This window comes from Amblyomma maculatum, chromosome 4 (assembly GCF_055883805.1).
Source record: "Amblyomma maculatum isolate TAMU_Amacu chromosome 4, ASM5588380v1, whole genome shotgun sequence".
In the NCBI taxonomy this organism is placed as follows: domain Eukaryota; kingdom Metazoa; phylum Arthropoda; class Arachnida; order Ixodida; family Ixodidae; genus Amblyomma; species Amblyomma maculatum.
Window position 1 is genome coordinate 4,066,505 of NC_139347.1, and position 20,316 is coordinate 4,086,820.

Here is a 20,316-nt window from a genome sequence, read left to right on the forward strand (position 1 = left end):
TACTTACCGGAATATCTTTCCAATCTTCTCCCAGATGGGCCATATCATTCTCCCTGCCTTTGAATTTCGGGTGCAGTTTGTTGAAAAGGTAGGGGTATTCTTTAATTGCATTGAGAAGGTGCTCGATCGAGTACTCCGGGACCTCGCTGATTGGTGAAATGGTTTGCGACTAGTAGTCGCGCGACTGGAAATTCGAGCAGTGCCCGATCGGCCCGCGGCAGTCGCTTTTCGACCGATGCGACCATTTGCGACTGTCGCTTTTCGACCAAAACGGTCGCGCGACCGCTGCTAGTCGCAAGTGTGAACGGACCTTAAGAGTTGTGTTCTAAAACTCTTGCGATCCTCGGCCGCACCGAGACAATGTGCTCAGCTATGCCTAAGCACTAAGGGACATAAAGGAGACAATAAGCCACAAATTGTAAGGAGGGCTTTGAGTTCTGCGTTACAGCCACAAGACCCCTCAAACACACTAACCATAGTTTTTTGTTTGCGGAAGGGCGAAGATCGGATGGTGGAAAATTAGGCCATTTTTTGTAATAAGGCTATTTTAGTTTGGAGTCAGCGGAAATGCGTTCGCAGGAGGAAGATAGTATGCGACACAAATGCCGTTTTTATTTCGTCGTCCCGATTTGGGCAGAAGCTCTGTAATTGACATTTTTTGTGCTGGGCTTTATCAAGAGGATGGAATATCTTATTACGCAGGAAATGAAAAGAACAAAGTAATGTGCGAACCAATTTTGCAACGTTTACTGGCCTACTACTACATGTTATAGCCACACACCATGGACAGTTTGTTGAACAGAACTAAAGCCACAACTTCTTTTATTGAGGCGCATTTCTGCAGTTAAAAACACAAGCTTTATGAGAACAGGTCATCTTTTCAATAGTGGTCACAGCACAGCAGTCGTGCTAGTAAACCACGTGGCTTGCGAGGAGGGATTTCGGGTTTCTTTGGTGGCCATGGTGGCAATGGCCGCACCGGCTCTATCGGCCGCTTGTCCCTGAAAGCACATCATTGACTGACAGAAATGTTGATGACAGAAGAAATGGCGACATCTTTATTCCACTCACTCTTCTTTCCCTGGCAAGACTGCATATTCACGGAGAATACGTTGAAGAAGGCATTCCTTTTCGGCTGGCCGCAGGAAGCACGAGCGTGCCGCGTTTAGGTTCTGAATAGGATGAGAAAATTTACAGACGTTAGGTTTGCCGCAAGCAAATGGATGGATTCTTAAACTTCCAAATTAAAACGCATATACAGTAAGCAAATTCCATTCACATAGTCGCTTCTAGGTGGGTGTGATACATGTCCTAGTGGGTTTGATACTTGATACATGAAAAAAATAAACATGTCTGAAGTATGTTACGCTAAGCTTTTGGCGCAAAATATTGTCTTACTTTTTTTTTAAATATGCGAGGAGGATGGTAGCAGTAACGAATAGGGTTGGCAGTGTTTTTCACGTAATATCCTCACAAGGTAATAAAGCAAAGAATTAAAATAGGACATCTGCTTAAGCAAAGAAAGACTGAAATCAAAGTGCTGTTAGTTTTTGGGATTACTCACCGCCCTGATCAGGTGGGCCTCCGTCAAGCCAAGCTGCGATAGAAAGTCGTATTCATCGTTCAGAGTACTGCCCGTAATTGTGCTGTCGTCCTTGCTTATGGAGAAGTTCGCATTGTCTTCAGCAAACCTGCGCACCGTGCAATGAAAAATTTGGAGGACGCTTAAGCTTCGCCTTCAAGAGTGGAACGCGATAGCGTTATTGCACCTCGTTCGCACCGCCCACTCATTCGCTCGGTATGCTCTTGAGTCACAAAGACATAGTTTTCATACTCAACACTTCTAAGTGCACTGTACAACTTTTTTCTAATTATTTGTTCAAACAAGTGCTTCTCAGAATCTACATTATCGCACTGTGTTGTGCACACTACAACGTTTCTTGCTCCCGTGTTCCTTTAGCGTTCACACGCACTGAGTATGTCGGTCAGTCAGCACACACATACACACACACCAAACTGGCATTTTCACTCATTGTAGTGTAAGTCATTTTGGACTCCTTCAAATCGCTCTTCTGGCATGACACCTGGATGAATGTCGCTCGTTGTCTTCAAGAGCACTGTCACCACGCTATAACCCGTGAGGGTGCACGGCGAAACGTCAGGGTAAAGCCCAGGGGCTTTACGTCAGGGGCGAGTGGCGCGCCACGTGTCGGGGCAGCGCCGCACATTGCGAGGAGGGGTTCTTCTGTGTTTGCCGCAAGATGGCTCTGCATGTGCGCAGAGCGCAGAAGAAATGTAGCGGAAACGTACTTCGCTACTCGTGTAACTGCGACTTCTGTAAGTAACATGCTCATAATTACCGATATACACCGCAGTATAACGTTCTACGGCACGTTTCTAAGGCAGCACCGCATTCACTAGTAGCGCTTTTGTACCGCTTTCAAGCATCGAAAAAAAAAACAAAAAAAAAACTCGTGGCTGAGTGGTAGCGTCTCCGTCTCACACTCCGAAGACCCTGGTTCGATTTCCACCCAGCCCATCTTGGAAGTTGCTTTTTATTTATGGAGTGCATGCCGGGATTTATCGCTCACGGCCAACGCCGCCGACGACACCGGCTTTTCTGCGACACGAGCTCCTTAACGCTACCGCGTTAATAGGCGCAAGGCTTCAATACGTTCCAATAAGCAAACTGCACGTGTTCAGTAATTTCATTCCCTTTTTAAACGTTTTTGCTCACCGTATGAAATAGGGCAGGCAGAACTCTGTAGCTGCATGCACGTATTGTTTACCGACTCTGCACCTCTTTGACGGAACATGAGGTGCGCTAGCGTTAGTACTCTGAGTGCTGTATATACTTAACTGCGCCTATATTTTGGTTGGATGACATGGGCGACGTGAATGTTAAGTGTTAAGTAGCGAGACCAAAGTAATGTGTTCGCATGCGCGTACAGAAACCTTCGAACGGCTACTCGTGCAGTTAAATTCAACAGGCCACACGCATGACATTCGTCACATCTTGGCGATTCTGAAATTTAGGTTTTATCTATATACAATGTGGAAATTGGAATACTGGATAATATTTGAAGAAGTCGACGAGTACATAAGACCAAAAATGTGGTTTCTTGGTGTTGCAATAGTCTAGTGTGTATTAGCAATAATTGCATTACTTCTACATTTCATGCGGGCTTTGATAATGAAGTTGCTAAAATAAATTTTTGTTCTGATATAAATTCATGTTTTGTTATAGGGTATGCTTGCTGCAACCAACGAGGTTGAAGGAACGCTGCTTTTTTGTGCAGTTCAGAAGAGGTTCACAGCAAAAGGAATGACGATGATGCAAGCGAAATATGATAGTTAACAAGCCCGTTGAGTATGTTACATACGGAATATAGGTATTATTTCATACGCAAGCGCTTACTGACCGCGTGAAGACTAAATATAGACACAGTTGGGTGTAAGAGTCACCCTAAAGCTGTTTAATGGATTTTTGTTAACATTGCTGTGCCGCTGATAGGCGCTGAAGGGCTTATGGGAACTGCGCTCACTCCCCGGCAGCCCCTTCGTTGCGAGTTGCCAAGCTTAACCCAGCCAAGTACGCACTGATCGACAAGCCTGGCGGCCAAATTATTCGTAGTGAAAAGTGTCTTTGCTCACCACAGGTACTGTCAGTGTCACCGTTTTCGCACCATGCAGCAGTCTCTGAGCGTTTCTTGGTTGGGTGTACTTCACGTTTGCAACAGAGAAGATATGTTTCTAGAAAGGCTGCCTGCTCTACTCTAGCCTGCACAAGTGTCGAATTTTCCGAAGCGGGGCCGTTAACATGCTTACCAAGATACTTTGTTGGGCGAGTTGGTACTTATTCATTAATAATATTGTACTGTGGCTTTCTTGTTTCTTGTCCCTTGTCTTCGTGTTCGCGCTGTTTATATTAATAATGAACTGTTAACATGCGCCTCACAGTTGCACACTGTTTTCCGTTGCTACATGGCGCACTGCGAAGGTGTTCTGGGATAGTCCGAGCAAAGTCTAATGCAGATGGTTGTTTCAGCCTTACCCCTGTCCCATGTACGTGAAGGGTAATTAGGATAATTTTAGCCATAATATTTTTTGTATACGTTCACACTGAGCAGGGTCACCTTGAGAGGTTTCTTGGCAGAATCAGTGAGGAAAGATAAAATGAAGTAATAAAGATGGTATGGCGACTAAAGCCACACATGAGCGATAGCAGGAGCGCGCCAGCGCAAAATACACATACAGATGCACCTCTTATCGAGGCCTGGCAATGGGAAAACTTCAAAACAAACTCCTTGCCGACAGAAACAAACGGCGGTGTGAGCACAAAGTTTATTAATTCCGCCCTGCCAGCAATACGCCTCTAAGGTGTTCACGCCACGCTCTACCAGCGCTCCACCCCTGCTTGTCCACTGTCCATTTGACCGCGCGGCCGCTAGCTCTGTTTTCACCTATTAATGCGCAAACAACTATTTGCCAAAATGTTTTGATGCTTATATACGTAATTTCTCGCACATTTTGTATTACGATTGCTTTCCGGCAACGCATATTTTGTAAATATTTCCGTCTGGGAGAAGTGATGGGCATGCAGTGGTTGTGAGGCTGTGACAGGGCCAAATTTCCTAAGAAGTTAAGAAACAAAGCTGCCGTGATTGCGTTGGTGGTGGCTTGAAAATCACAGTTTCCCCTACGAGCAGTGTTAGATTACTGGTTGGTTGGTTGGTTTGTGGGGTTTAACGTCCCAAAGCAACTCAGGCTATGAGAGACGCCGTAGTGGAGGACTCCGGAAATTTCGACCACCTGGGGTTCTTTAACGTGCGCTGATATCGTACAGCACACGGACGCCAATTCGTTTCGCCTCCATCGAAACGCAGCCGCCGTGGTCGGGATTCTATCCCGGGAACTCCGGCACAGTAGTCGGGCGTCTTACCACTGCACCACCCCGGCGACTGTCGGTAATTTTGCGGTATTGCTTCACAACTGTTGTTAGCAAAAAATCAAAACAGGGGTTTATTTTGGTTATTTTTGTTTTCATAATTACAAAGCAGGCATGTTACATCGTACGTATTATGAGCCAGCTTTATGTTCCCTTACTTGTGTTGACTTCTGCACATTCACTGAAACGTTGCCCATTAATTCTTCCGCCTCTGCTAAAGGGCTTTCCGTTTTCTAAGAGCAAAATTCTAGGACGAAAATTCGACTGTGATGAAATTTATGGTTCCTATTGAAATTTGTGGAAATGTTGAATAGGGAAGGAGGAAATGATATAATCGCCAGGCTGTGAATATGTGACAAAATCTGTGACTAAAATATTGGTTTGAAATTAGGGTGTGAAGGCAGCGTTTATTGTTTGAAAGAAAAATTATTGGAGTAACGTTAATGAGCAAGAAAGAGAGCAACATGACCAAGGGAACAACCGCAAGCAAATGATATTCTAGCTTTAATTAGGAAATACAAATGGGCTAGGGCTTAGCATGCAAAGATAGCAAATGAGACTTCAGGTTCCTGGTACGGACACCAAAGGGAGAACGTAGAAGATGGTGGCCAACGGTCAGGTGAGCAGACGGCATAACAAAGCCTGTAGAGATAAATAGGCGAGGCTGGCGCAGGTCGTGCCTGTGGGAGGTCACCTGTCCTGCAATACACTAACATAGGCTCATAAAGATATTTACGATATTCTTCAGCAAAGCGTGACCATCGATGAACTGCTGTTTCGAAGACGACGCGTAGGCCATCTTTGTGGCTACCTGTTCTGTTGGCTCCTGCTAGTCCGTTTGCTGTGCCGTCAACTTGTACCTGTAGCATATAGCGGGGATTATGGCTAAACGATCTTGAATTTCCGCAGCTAGTGTTTGTTGGCCCACTTATGTGCACAGGGTCGTCCACTTCCCAGGTGAAAACACGAGCACGTGGCTGTTCCCTTCAGAGCTTCAGTGTATCTGACCCGACTACGCTTCGTAGCAAAGCGTCTGCTCATGCGAAGCATGACCTCCAGGTGAAGCTGCACCTGTGCTATTTTGTTGTGATGTACAACCGCGTAGCGCGCCGCAACGCTGCGAAAGAAACGGACCATCTTCTTACGTGTTCACAACCTGTAACTCGACTGTCGGTGAAGCTAACAAAAGTGGTCAATGCAGAGCGCTCATTTAAGGGCTACTGATGGCATGAAAGGTCATCCTAATATACTTTGCTTCCTGAATACTTACCTAACTATGGAATGTTTTCCAGGACCAAGAGGGCAGCCGCCAGTAAGAATACTTGAGTAGGGACAGGTCTCAAAATGCAGGTTCCTCTCTCGAGCACTTCTATAAGTCTCCCCTGAAGTGTCCTGGAAGACTCGATATCCATGGCCCACTCGGTCACAGTGCAGCTTGTCCATTGCATCCCTGACTGACCTGTAGTCGCCGCTTTCTCCCGCATGCGCTGTCCTTGGTATTCCCAACTGCTTTGCTCTCTGCGTAGAACACACGCGTTGTTTTAAGCAAAAACGCAACAGCCGTAACATATTTGCAGTCTTATATGTAAAGCATAGTAACGGGTAGAATTGGCGAATAAAATATTGTTGGCTCTAAGCCACTGTCGTGAAAGACACTTGTTGAAAAAGTAAAATGCTGAGCTCATGGATAGAGGAATACAAGAATGTAACCGCGTGAAAAAGACGTAGGAACAAGAATAAAAATAACAGAACATGCACAGCCCTGTTCTTTTTCTTAGTCTTCCTTCGCCCTTTAAGCGCAGTTACATTCAACTTCACTCTTCAGGATGCCCGGCTCGAGATCAGTAATCACAACCGTCTTATGTTGGGTTTGCACATTCGGGTCCTTCTTGTACAGTTCTTCTGTGTATTCCTGCCACCTCTTCTTTATCCCTGAGGCTTCAGTGAGGTCCTTGCCTCGTTTGTCCTTTATCATGCCCAGCTTAGCACAGAAGCTTCCTTTGATATCGTTGATTGTCTTATACAGAGCTCTTGTGTTCCTCAATTGGCTGTTGTCCTCAACTGCTTGGCACTGTATGGAGTGAAGATTGCTCGTATCAACAACCTTAGATATGCGGATGATACCACTTTAATGGCAGAAAGTGAAGTGGAACTCAAGAGACTTCTGATGCGCGTACAAGAAGAGAGTGAGAAGTTTGGGCTTAAACTGAACATTAAAAAGACAAAGATCATGGCGTCTTGCCCTATCAAGTCCTGGAGCATCAATGGACAAGAAGTCGAAGCTGTGACAGATTTTCTGTTCTTGAGCTCCAAGATTATCTCGGAAGGAGACTGCAGCCATGAAATTAGGAGACGCCTGCTTCTGGGAAAGAGAGCAATGGTTAGCCTTGACCGTCTAGTAAAGAGCAGAGACATTAGTCTGCCAACCAAGATCCGTATAACTCGTGATATGGTCTTTCTAGTTGTGATGTATGGATGCGAGAGTTGGACTGTGAAAAAGGCTGACCGCCGAAGAATTGACGCGTTTGAATTGTGGTGCTGGCGAAGACTCTTGAGAGTTCCTTGGACTGCCAGAAGATCAAATCAGTCGATATTGTCGACCATAAACCCTGACTGCTCATTGGAGGGTCAAGTTCTAAAGTTAAAGCTCAGCTACTTTGGTTATCTGATGAGAAGAGAGGAGCCGCTGGAGAAAGATTTGATGTTGGGAAAAGTTGATGGTCGCCGGAGAAGGGGTAGGCAGCGAACGCGATGGTTAGATGGCATCCTCGAGGCACTGCAGATGAAGTTATGTGATGTTAGGAAGATAGTGAGAGACCGGAAAGCGTGGCGTGGCATGGTCCATAGGGTCATGAAGAGTCGGACACGACTGAACTGAACTGAACATTCTTGAGACCATGAGGCATGAAAAACTAGCCTAATTTTCTGCTTTAATGCAAGTGGACTGAAATATGGGGGCGGCAGCCGTTAGAGAGTAGTTTTATTTTGCCTAAGACATACATACCGCCGAAACTGGAGCTTTGGATATTTGACAAAGGTAGGAAATAGAGATGCTGGTACAGATACGAATAAAAACAGCAGAGTTCGAAACAAAGGAAACCATTCAGAAATGTACTTAATTTAATACGAAGCATTCATCAGCTCCGTCGGTTTCGCGACGTATCTATTCCAGCTTTTAACAGTGCTTTCTCCCTGAGGGTGCCAGGCGGAGGCGTATACTGAAAGAGGCGGACGGTAGCCTCTGCTGCGCTCACTCGTCGAGCGGGGCGCTAGTCTGTGTTACACTACCGTACAGATCTCGAAGCACTCATCTTTTCAGGCGAGATGGGGCCTCGCAAGTGGCGACCGCCCGAATTAGAGAAGCTTCTCGAATGAAAAACTCGGTGTTCAGCCTCCGAAAGCCGCCGATGATCTGCGAAGCAGCACGATAACAATCACGAGTGCTAAAGTCGACCGTCGCAGGTCATCAGCGAGTGATGATAAGCATGAGATCCTACAACACTTGCACAACACCGCATGACAATTGCACACTCGCAAAACCAGCGAGATAAAGAAGGCGGCGTTCGAAAATATGCTTGGAGTTGGGCACCGTCGTTTGGTAGATGGGCCGCGCACGGCAGAGGCCGATGGTTACTTTGTGACGCACTTTCAGAAAAGACGAGTTTGGAATCATTTTCTGCGTGCGTAATAGACTGTGGTTACATCGGACACCGCAAGTTCACAAGGCCGCTGATTCAAGTTGCATTCATAGTTTCGTTTCGTTCACAGTGAGTGGAACATTATAATGACGAATGCCCGTGCGCTTCGTAGAAAACCGGTGCATGAGTTTGCATGGTTTTTGTTTGTGATATCCAGTTTTCTTTTTTTTTTTGCGGGGGGGGGGGGGGGGGGGTACATGAAGTATGAATTCAACTGTGAACAGCACCTCTCGTTTATAGAATTTCACAGGGTAAAGAATTTTAATGGTTCTGTGAAAGGAGGTCAGGCAATGCCCGTAAAATGGATATGTCATGTAGAGGAAATGCTAATGGGTATGCATGCCATAGAAGTTCTCAAATGCGAGGTAATAATCGGTTGGACATTCTTAAAAAATCGTGCTTTTGCGCAGCACTGCGACCCGAGGTGCGAGCGTTCAGCCGTGTTCCCGCTTATCTCATATTCTCGCGCAGATGATGTCAGCAGAGGTGACTGCTGCGGTGTTGCTGCGGTGTGCTATCACTAGTTCGGCAGCACCTCAGTGAAGGTTGTGTGCTCACCCGGCCCGGCAGAGCGTGGTACCAACCTGTGAATTTTTTTTCGGTCGGGCTGGCGCATGAGAGGAGAGAGGAAAGATATGCAGGTCATTTTAATGCTAAAATATTTTCTGTCTCTTCAATGGTGTTTACAGGAATTGTCGACAGACCTTATTGGCACGAGCCGACATCTAAAAACGAATACTTCCACAACTGGGTCTCCAACCCACACCAAGACGACCAGGTGAGGTTGCCTGAACCACTGACGAGAGCAATATGGAATCACCGCCGCCCATTACGTCTCGTTTAGAACTGCAACACACTCCCGCGACGCGCAGTAAAAATCGCGGTTTGATCAAGTTACGAGTGCAAACACTCTCAATGTGCAGTGAGTATCATCGTCTTCATGAAGTTCCTGCTGCGCCGCTCCTTCATTTACCCTAAGTAAATAAGCCATACATATAAGCCATTCGGAGAAGTGCGGACGAGGTCTGCGAGCGTAGTGTCGTTCGAATCCACCAGGCGGCGTGAAAGATTTCACAGTGTTTTGGGAATCCCGCACGTTAGAAAACCTATGTGCACCCCTGTAATTTTAATCGACAATATATCTTACACCATATGAGCTATATGGAAAGCTGCGCCACAAGATAATTGCTGGTTCAATATCTCTCATTACCATCAGCTTTTCGCATCCTCGCCGGCCTCCTTTCAATGTCATGTCATTTAAACAAAACGATATAAAATTTTAGTATTTCCCTATACCATAATTATTTTCAAACCGATTTAATAGGGCAATTTATGCCCCACACACGTGCCAATCTTAAACAAGAAATTAAGGAGCAGTGTAGAACCTGCATTGGAGTAATGCGAAAGTACAGATGCTGCTGTTGGTTGCTTCTGGTGGTTTCTAGTTGCTTAATTCACTTCTTGTTTACCCATTTTAGTCTTTGGTACTTTAAAATTGTGCGCCAATGCCTTCCTATGCCTTTTTCTGGCTCTACTTTTGGTTGCGGGACGTCACATCGTCTACGTCCCATTAATTCACTTCTTGTTTATTCATTTTAGTCTTTGGTACTTTCAAATTACGCGCCATTCCCTTCCTATGGCCTCTTTCAGCTCTACTTCCGATTGCGTGACGTCACATTAATTCAATTGTTGTTTACCCATTTTAGACTTCAGTACTTTCAAATGGCGCTCCAATCCTTCCTATGCCCTTTTCGGCTCTACTTCCGGTTGCGGGATGTCAAATCCTTGACGATCACTCAAATTGACTGCCTTAATTAACTAATTTAGTTCTTGGTACTTTCAAATTGAGCGCCAATCCCTTCATATGCCCTTTTTCGGCTCTACTTCCGGTTGCGGGACGTCATATCCTTAACGTCACATTAATTCACTTCTTGTTTCCCCTTTTTTTTGGTCTTCGGTACTTTCAAATTGCGCGCCAATCCTTTCCTATGCCCTTTTAAGGCTCTGTTTCCGGTTGCGTGACGTCCGATCTTTGACGTCACCTTAATTGACTGATTTAATTGACTATTTTAGAACTCGATACGTTCAAATGTGGCGCCAATTCATTCGCTAATGAGACCATTTTCGCCTTTACTTTTTCATTTTTGCCTTTAAATAATTAGCTAAATAACCTATTGGCCTAATTATTTTTCGCACACATTACATCACCCTCTATTGATTGACACCACAGATTAACCTCTACTACCTCTCACTTACAACTGCTGCGCACACGATTTTGCCTGTTTTGCCTTTAATTATCTAAATATCTTATTGGCCAAATTATTATTTCGAACACAACATTACGTCACCCTCTATTGATTGACACTACTCATTAACCTCTACCACTTCTCAATTACTCACAACTGCTGCGGACAACTTTTACATTTTTTGCCTGTAATTAATTACCTAATTCACTTATTGGCCTAATCATTTTTTCTGCAGCAACATTACGTCAGCCTCTATCGAATGACACCACTTATTAACCTCTACAACTTCTCAACCCGCAACTGCTGCGGACACGAATTTGCGGACATGGTCTGCGGACAGAAATCTGTGAACATAGCGAAGTAACGCTTGCGCGTAAAATATATATATATATATATATATATATTTTAAAGGAGCGCATTTTGTAAGTAAGTGGGTCTTTTTTTGTGAGTAGCAATTCTGTAGCTGGTGTTTGGCCTCCTTCCACTGCTGTCGAACTTTTTCGCTTCACAAGCCCTTGGCCACTCAGTATTTTTCGATTTGCGGCGTTTTTGAGCTTTGCCTATAGAATTTATTTTCCGTTAGTTTGGAAGCCTTACCACGACCCCACAATTGTACGCACCATGGCGATACGATGGTAGCTAAATTTGCATTGTGGACTATTTAATACACCGTTTCTTTTTTGCCTCTTTGATTGACATATTATCTCTCTGTGACTACCTTCGAGTATTAACGTGAACTGAACCCTTAAGGGTTTACAGGGAGCCCCAGTTCGTAAACCGAGCCAATCATTTTGACAAGGAATTTGTCAAAATTCCTTGGCAAACAGAGCCAACGTTTCAACAGGAGATTTGGCTTCATCTGGGCCCAGATGAAGATAAATCCCTTGTCGAAACGTTGGCTCGGTTTACGAACTGTGGCTCCCGCTAAACCCTTGTTCAGTTTTCATTAATGCTGTGTAGCCATCTTCTGCCTCTCGTTCTACCTTCGAGTACATTATAAACTCTTTCTGCCGAAGGCACTAGGATCTAATCTGAGTGAAATAGTGAGTCCAGCCTCTCACACATAGAACCATGCCAAATTTGTTATGCATGATCTAGCCATGCATACATGTTTTAGAAGGATGACCTCATGATTTTTTTGTTCGCCAAGAAATCCTAAAATTGGCAATTGGCGCCAGAGTGCGACATGTGTAGTACACAGGCTGTTTGCGTCTAAATACCGTTGAGAGGAACGCAGAATATTACGTAGTATAATAAGTTTGTAGTTAAGGGGCTGTTTTTCACCTTGTTTGAGAGAGTCAGTGTCTCGAACCGGGCTTTTAAAAGAGGATAGGTGACTATAACAGCTGATAAAAGCAACTAACTTACTTCTCTCGCTTCGTGGGGACGCGCCAGAATGGCGCGTGTGTGTAAACACTTAACAATGGACAGACAGGTGCATACGCCCAATACTTTTATTGACTTTAGCTATCAATACCTCGCGTGAACAGAACCCAGGTTTCAGCATGGGCAATAATCAATACACGCAATGTACTACCTCCTTCTTGTGACCTTGAGTCAGGTGCATTCAGGCAGCCATAGGGCAGCTTTGCTTACGCCGTTGATATGCCGCACCCATTATGTTTCAAATTTTACTTCAGGTGGAGAAGTGCCGAGATCCGTTTCATTGTTGGTTTAGGCTAATATGTTTGCCTTGAAGTGTTACACCTACGATACGTTCCGATCGTAGCCTGGGCACTTCAACGTAGAAATACCTGCGCTGTGGGCAAACTATATATTTGTAAGATGCGCCAGCAGTGCGCTTCCTTTTTGAAGAATCTGAGGAGCTGTTATCTTCATTATGAGAATGAAATTCTGGCTTATTTTATCCTTACATACGGCAACTCAATTGACGATGGTAAAAAGGATGGCCTAAGTGGTCTTCTTGTACTAAAAGAATAACGTCACTACCTCAGAGCGACGACGTGAGCTGGTACGAAAATCAATGGTAATATTTTTCTTTAAAGTAGTGCTTGCATAGTAGTTGTACTCGCACACGAGCTTCAGAGTGCTAGCGAAATATTCATATGTCACAAACACGTCGTTTGGTTCTGGAAGCTGAGGTGCGATAACCTCTGGTTAAGTGCGGGCTTTCTCTCGCATTAATCTATTTTAGTTTTTTTCTCGAGAGCTTTACAATAAATGGATGAGTGTAGGCTGATTGCTTTATGAAGCTTGACCTAAAAAAGAGAAGAATGCGTACATTTCGGCGAAATACTCAGTAAACTAAAATGGAGCGTAGTCTAAATAATGTGGCTGAAATGAGAGTGTGATAACTCTTTTGAAAAAGCTACTAACTTCTCTTTTAAATTTAAAAATTTTAACATGTATTATACGCAGTCCTGTAGTAAAGGGCTAACAGAAAAGAAGTGTAGGTCTACTAACCTGATACACTTGAATCTCTCCTTTTGTGAATTCAGGTATTTTCGTTTCGTCTTTGGCAATATCTATTCCAACGACGCCTCTACACTCGTATTCTTCGCACAGTTTGAGACATTCAACAGACCAATCTGAAAAAACAACCCTCTCATTAAAGAAAAATCCTCTCAGAGTCTCACATTCTGTAAACTTCAGAGAACAAAATGCATTGCCGTTCATATGCTCCAAATAAATTTTCCAGGATATTCTTTAACCCATTATTTAAACGTAAGAGGCATAATTCTTCCTCCTGACCAGAAGGTGCTCCACCGAATGTTAGTCTATGTAATCAAATAATGCACTTTGACACCAAGTAGAAATTGCTCCTCCTTTTCAGCGGCCAAATTGCACTGCTCATAAAAGCATAAATCTCAGGAAAAGCAGGTTTTTTTAGAGGTTTGCGAACATTTTTTCATACCATCATTACCCATAACGCAGCATATGATCGAGCGTGCGATGACCTTGAAGTCACATTGCCCTCTTTGCAGCCCACGGTTGACGGCTTCAACGACTTGTCTGACCGTGACGTTCTTCTCCTTGGAAGCTAAAAAGTGAGGGGAGTAACGGGCCTCGAAGTACGCGACGCCCTCTCTCGCCTGATCCTCACATAACTCGTATGAGATTCGCTCCACGGCTTCCAAGTCGCCCCTGAGGCAAAAAAAAAAAAAGACAAAATATGTTTACGCCGCGGCGAACGTGACGATTTACGTGGCAACGTGACGACACACTGCGTGAAAAGATAGTCACTATGGAAACAAAATCGACATTTGATGGTGAATGATTCGGACCCAAAATTATCAAGCATAAATGATTTCATCAGATGCGGTCAATTTATACGCGTTAAAGTGGTTCGGGTGTAGGCTTTTGCACATCTCACAAAGATAGGAATCTGTCTTCACTAAACGCGAATGCTTGCTAGATAAATTGGCACTGCGATATTGTCCCAGGGGCGAACTGAAGAGCGCAGATTGATGGAACTTTTAGCTTTGGAACTTATCAGAGTGTTCTGTGGGACTTCCAAAATTTTTCACCGAGAAAATTCTTGAACTGGTTTTCTGCTTCTAATCGGATAATTGCTATTAAATAAATGTCTCATTATGGCATGAAATGTAGGCAACGACAAAAAATAAACGCAAGGACAAGACGGGTGCAGTGCAACGATGCCTTCACTCTTCAGCATATAGTATTTATGGCCTTCTAGTCAGGAATGTATTTTTGTATATCGGGAATCGGGTCTTGTCAAGGTGAAATATGGCAGCTTTTAGTCAGGGTGACCCGCAAGAAGCTTCTGAAAAATTGAACTGAATTGAGATACTCACACTACAGTTGGCATGAATACGCCAAAGCGTTCGAGGAAATCGGCCAAAGTTGTCGAATCGACTTTTATGAGTTTCCGCCGAAGATCAGCAAAAGAACGAACGCCCAGGTCAATTTTCTTTTTCCTGAAATAGATAGAACATTGGCGTAACGTGTTATAAAACTGGACTGATGACGATACCTGGTACAATCGTCGAAATCAAACGGAGTCTGTTTCTCCTCTTTTTCTCTTTCTACTTTCACTGTCTCAGCAAACTATAGCTTTATACAAGTAGTACTCTCTAGTGTCCACACTTCTAAACTGCACCTCGACTTGTCACTTAAGAAACATACAGCCTCTGTGGTTTCTCGAGAAATTAGTGTTAGAGTCATTCTTCTACACTACTCTGATGGAGCGAAATTTTATATTGCATTAAAAGATTGCCATTTAAGAAGTTCTCATTAAACCTGGTAAACTCTTTAAATTCGAGTTCCCAGTTACTGAGGAGAGGACACTGTATATTCATAGTTACTTTTCCCCGTCATAGCGACGCTTCTGGCGGAGACTTGTTTTCAACTAATGGCAATTTCCACATTTTGAAAAGTATTTTAAGAAAATATGTTGTATTTTTGGCAAAGCTGCACTGTGTATTAAAACAAAACAAAAAAAAATGCGGGGCTCATATGACTGGTGAACACGTGAAATTAAAGGCACTGGCATTACGTTCTCTTACCACGCTGCGCTGGCACAGTGGTTAAGATGCCAGACTACTGTGCCGGAGTTCCCGGGTTCGAAACCGATCGCCGGCGACTGCGTTTCGATGGAGGCGAACGGAGAGACATTGTTGGGCTGTGCGATGCCAGCACACGTTAAATATTCCTAGGTGACCGAAATTACTCCGCAGGCGCCTACCACGGCTCCTTTTTCTCTCTTTCTACTTTCACTCCCCACCTTCCTCGCTTCCTTTACTGCGCGGGTCGCATCGGCGCGTGCGTCCGCCAGCAGCATTCTGAAACCCAGCATATTGCAACTCGCGCGAACGGAACCTTACCCGATACGCGATGGCTACTGCGCCAGGCCAAGCGTAAGGCTCTGGAATATGCAGGTTTGGCCCAAACAAACAGACCGGTAGTCATAGCACTTCAAGAGGCGAATGCAGAAGTAAAGGTTGCAGGATATACAGCATACAATGAGAAAGTGTCGATCACAGCTACACTTGTATACCGCAATCTAACTGCTAACCAACTAAATTTGGAAGCGCCGGTGGTCTCTAATATCTTTATAGAAATCTTGCCGAACAAACGCGCTGTCTCCCCTTTGCGTTCTAAACTTATGCAGTCAACCTAAAGACAACAGCACGAAAATGGACACACTCTTCAGTAAGGCGCAAGTAGCCGCTCAAAATGGAACTTTGCTGATTGTTGGAGACTGTAACGCACCCCATTCAGAATGGGGCCACTCAACTAACAGTAGAAAGGGACCTAATTATGAGAGACAGCTCAGGCGCTAGGGTATACCCTTACTCATCGACCTTGATAAACGTACGCGCATTGGTAACAGTGTAATCAGGGATACGTGCTCTGACCTTACTTTTGCCAGAAATATCCGCGATTCGAAAAGGGAAATATAAACGTAGGAAGCGATCACTATGTGCCATGTGCCACTTTCCGAGCCGCGCATTGCAAAATGCGTCGCCGGGAAGTGACGCACACGAATTGGGACGCCTTCAGATATGTCCGCTCGCAAAGACCAGCGGAAGGTATGGTAGATTTAATGGACGGAGCGTCTGTTGCAAGACACCGCAAACCAAACACTTCAAAAACTTTGACACAGGAGGAAATCGTTCCCAGCCCGGAAGCTAAGCTAGTAGACATGATGGAAGCACAAAGGAGTATACATGCTGAATGGCGTAAAAATAAGCATAACCGACGTTTAAAAATTTGACTAATCCGACTTGAAAAGGAAATCGAGGATTACACGTGGGAACTTAGCCGAGAGCAGTGGCATCAGACTTGTGAACGCCTTAAAGGCCAACTGGGCAACAAGAACACATGGTTTCTACTTAGGCATTTACACAATCCTACGATAACAAAGGCCGAATCTCACAAGAACCTACATAGGATCGTGCAATCTTTCCAGGGCATCGACGAAGTGCTCATGAACACATTAAAAGATCAGAACGTTAACACCACCCAGGGTATACCCACGCCAGATGGGTATTCCGGATTGGATAATCCACACATGGATAACGGCTTTACCGTAGCAGATATCAGAGCTGCTCTTAAAATTAACACCACCTCGGCACCGGGGGAAAATCGCATCACTAATAAGATGTTGCGCAACTTAGAGGATTAGTAGAAGCTCAGAGGGCAGCGTCTTTTCATACCTAATTTTCATACCGTCTTTTCATACCTTTTCATAATTATTTTCATACCTAAGCTGGGCAAAATACTCGAGATGGGAAACCTCCGCCCAATCTCGCTAAAGTCAGGTCTCGCTACTATTACTCGCTGCTACTACTCGCCACTGTTCACTACTATTACCCGCTGCTACTACTCGCCACTGTTCACTACTATTACTCGCTGCTACTACTCGCCACTGTTCACTACTATTACTCGCTGCTACTACTCGCCACTGTTCACTACTATTACTCGCTGCTACTACTCGCCACTGTTCACTACTATTACTCGCTGCTACTACTCGCCACTGTTCACTACTATTACTCGCTGCTACTACTCGCCACTGTTCACTACTATTACTCGCTGCTACTACTCGTCACTGTTCACTACTATTACTATACTTCGGAAGTTATGCGTGGTAATTCTGCTTGGTAAATTACTGTGCGACAGCGTGCCGTGCACACTTAGTGGGCTCTTTGAAATGCTTCGTGGCTGTGTTCAATTCCATGAAAAGGACTCCATCTTACTGAGCAAGGTCCCATATTGTCTCCAGGCGTATTGAGCCGTCTAAATGAAGATGCAGCTCCACCTGAATCAAACAAAAAGAAAACTTTATAGGTGCGGTATCTTATGAAAATCAGAGGACAGCTTTATAGGTGCGCTGTCTTCTGAAAATCAGGGGCCGTATTGTAGCACGATCACATTACAAAAACTTTTGCCAATATGTCAGTTAACCCCTCTTATTGTTTAATATGTTTCTTTGGCGAGAATAGGCCAATAAAAGGAGGTCTAACTGACTGGTTGTGACAGATTAGTGACAGGTAGCCAATGTGACCGTTGCAAAATACTACGATATACAAAAAGAACGTTTTCGCGGGAACATACTGGGCAAAGTGTCTTCTTTTGTAGCAATGTGTCACAGCTGATTTTTGAGCAGAGAACTTTGGAGATGAAAGCCGCTAAAAACAATTTTTGCTCAGCACACATTCACCAGCGAAAGAGATGAAAGCATACAGCACGATTTGTAGTAGAAATAGACATAGATAACTTCTGGAGATGAAGATATGACCGCAAATGTGGTCTTTGAATTGAGTCCTGAAAATGGCATATATTCGGAGGAATTGTAAAATATATATGATCAGTGCGGTATTGAATGATTGTGAGAGCCCACAAAACTTCCTGAGCAAAACGCATCGATTCTATTTTGTTTTCACTTATTATTTACGGTGGGATATTTATTTGCAACAGTGCATATGGGATGCTTCACACCGGACCTTCCGCCTTGATACGCCCCGATATTTACATTGGGTTCCATAGGAGGAGGCTCCAAATGAAGAGCGTTTGACCAATGAAGTTGCGAACTTATAACACTCCATGCGAAGGTATAAAGTCTCACTTTGCCCTGTGGCCTCTCATTTGGATGGAGAATGGATCCTTCTAGGTAAGGTAAGTCAGGTTCCTTTGATAGTCATCTATGATTAATATATTTTAAGTTCAATTTCAGAGAAGTGAGAAGTATGTCGCTTACCCGTGTCTTAGGAGTTTTGGATATATCAAATTGCCGCAAAAAATTCATCCTGATACAGCACTTGTTTCTTAAAGTTCAGGATTGGAAACGTTCGGAGGCAACACCACCGGCAACTTTCCTTGTGACGCCCTCAGCTTTTCGTGGCGTTCAATAGTAGCTTAATGACACTATAGGAGCCAAGGTTTCTACAGGAACACTCATTCGCTCAGGGTCTTACGAAATCGTCGATGTCTAGCTCCTCTCCACTGCTTTAGCTGTCGAAAAACGGTTGAACAATCGTGCGTTTTAAGAATGCCCCGAAACATTTCTTTTCTGCGCACTTGCGCACAGCAAGTTTCCTGCGTCGATGAAGATGGTGACGCATGCGTAAAAAGAAGAATATCACTGGTATGGACAAAGGCTACCTGCTGAGCTAAAGGAATCGCTTGGAAGTTTGCAGATGTTAGTGTTTGCGAGCGGCAAGATAGCGCGAAGTACAGGAAATGGTGTACCATAAATCTTGCGCAAGAAAACTTCACTATGAAGAGAGAAGATACGCAGTAAGCGACTAAACGAACCAAATCGTAAAAGAAATGATAATAAATGACACCTTTATTTTAGCTGCAAGGACAGTGCACGAAATTATCTACATGGTTTTCAATTATAAAACGTATATAGTACAAAAACATGTGTTGTTAATTGGCTAATAACGAGTCATTTGGGCAGTTTTATTGTGACTGAACACGCTAAACGCAAATGGTTTCGAGTCATATCTTTATTGTGATAAAGGACTGCCATTATAGGCCTTCACAAAGCTTGTGTTCGAGATTTTGTAATAATAAAGTAAGATTTCATGTTTTCTGTTTTAAGAAAGCAGGTTACACACAAACACCTAACAACTAAATCTGAAAGCACACTTTCGCTTATGCATACCTCAGGCGAGGTGCCCTTAATGTTCTGTACTCGGCGAAGAATTTAAACGTGCAATATATTAGTGAGTGAGTAGTATTTAATAATCAATGGAGCTGGCACGAAGGCATATTGAAAAATAAAAGTGATAAAGATACAACACATTTCATTAATGAGCAAACTCATAACAAATTAAGAGTCATGAAATCAAGAAAGACGCAAAAAATGACATATTGTAATAATAAACAGTCGTATACAAAAACAAAAAAATTTTTGGAGAACGCTCAGCAGCACAGTACATAAAAAAAAGGTTCATTCAACAAAAGGCGTGACAGAACATTTCCAAACGAAGATTGCGGGGCTAAGACAACCATTTCTGGCAATTTATTCCAGTCATGCACTGTTTTAGGAAAAAAATGAGTTTTTAAAAGCATTTATACGGCACTGGTATTCTTGAACTTTTAAAGAATGATCTAAACGGGAGGATATACAGCTGAGAGCTTTCATGTATAAATCTTTAGACAAACCTGTTGCCCCAATAAAAATATTGTGAAATAGCTTAAGTCTAAGATATTTGCTTCTAGCTTGCAATAGAGGCCACCCTAAAGTTTTGCACATCTGAGAGGAGCTTTTAGTGAAATCATAGTTTGCAGACACAAACCTTGCTGCTCGGTTTTGAATTCGTTCAAGTTCGCTAATCAGTATTTTTGTTTCGGGATCCCAAGTCGCACAACTATATTCTAAGATGAGACGCACGTTTGTCAACTAGAGTGTCTCCTTCAAATCAGCAGGTGCCCGCTTGAAACTGGTTCATGAAAAGTTTAACACACGGCTAGCTTTGGCAGCAATATAGTT

At 43.9% G+C, this 20,316-nt stretch overlaps 1 protein-coding gene across 2 annotated transcripts; it reads right to left on the minus strand.

Annotated features, from left to right (window-relative positions):
- Window positions 1-467: 467 nt before the first annotated feature.
- On the minus strand, window positions 468-18,786 carry LOC146190227 (adenosine deaminase-like). 2 transcript variants are annotated; one of them, XM_084600691.1, is made up of 9 exons: window positions 18,574-18,786; window positions 17,573-17,634; window positions 14,669-14,791; window positions 13,777-13,997; window positions 13,317-13,441; window positions 6,219-6,466; window positions 1,565-1,691; window positions 1,072-1,172; window positions 468-1,001 (listed from the first exon to the last, which is right to left on the minus strand). In XM_084600691.1, exons 1-9 carry the CDS (start codon window positions 18,619-18,621, stop codon window positions 881-883), a joined length of 1,176 nt encoding a protein of 391 aa, XP_084456817.1. In that variant the 5' UTR covers window positions 18,622-18,786; the 3' UTR covers window positions 468-880. The 2 variants fall into 2 exon arrangements, with proteins under 2 accessions (XP_084456817.1, XP_084456816.1); XM_084600690.1 differs by having other exon boundaries at window positions 617-1,001; window positions 13,768-13,997; window positions 18,574-18,785.
- Window positions 18,787-20,316: the final 1,530 nt, after the last annotated feature.

Excerpts from the sequence above, each read along its gene's own strand:
- LOC146190227 (XM_084600690.1), bottom strand. The coding sequence starts at position 18,621 with ATGAATTTTTTGCGGCAATTTGATATATCCAAAACTCCTAAGACACGG. Across the intron at positions 17,635-18,573 it reads CCAAAACTCCTAAGACACGG|GTGGAGCTGCATCTTCATTT; the intron begins GTAAGCGACATA and ends TGTTTGATTCAG. Across the intron at positions 1,173-1,564 it reads AGGCCCACCTGATCAGGGCG|AACCTAAACGCGGCACGCTC; the intron begins GTGAGTAATCCC and ends CATCCTATTCAG.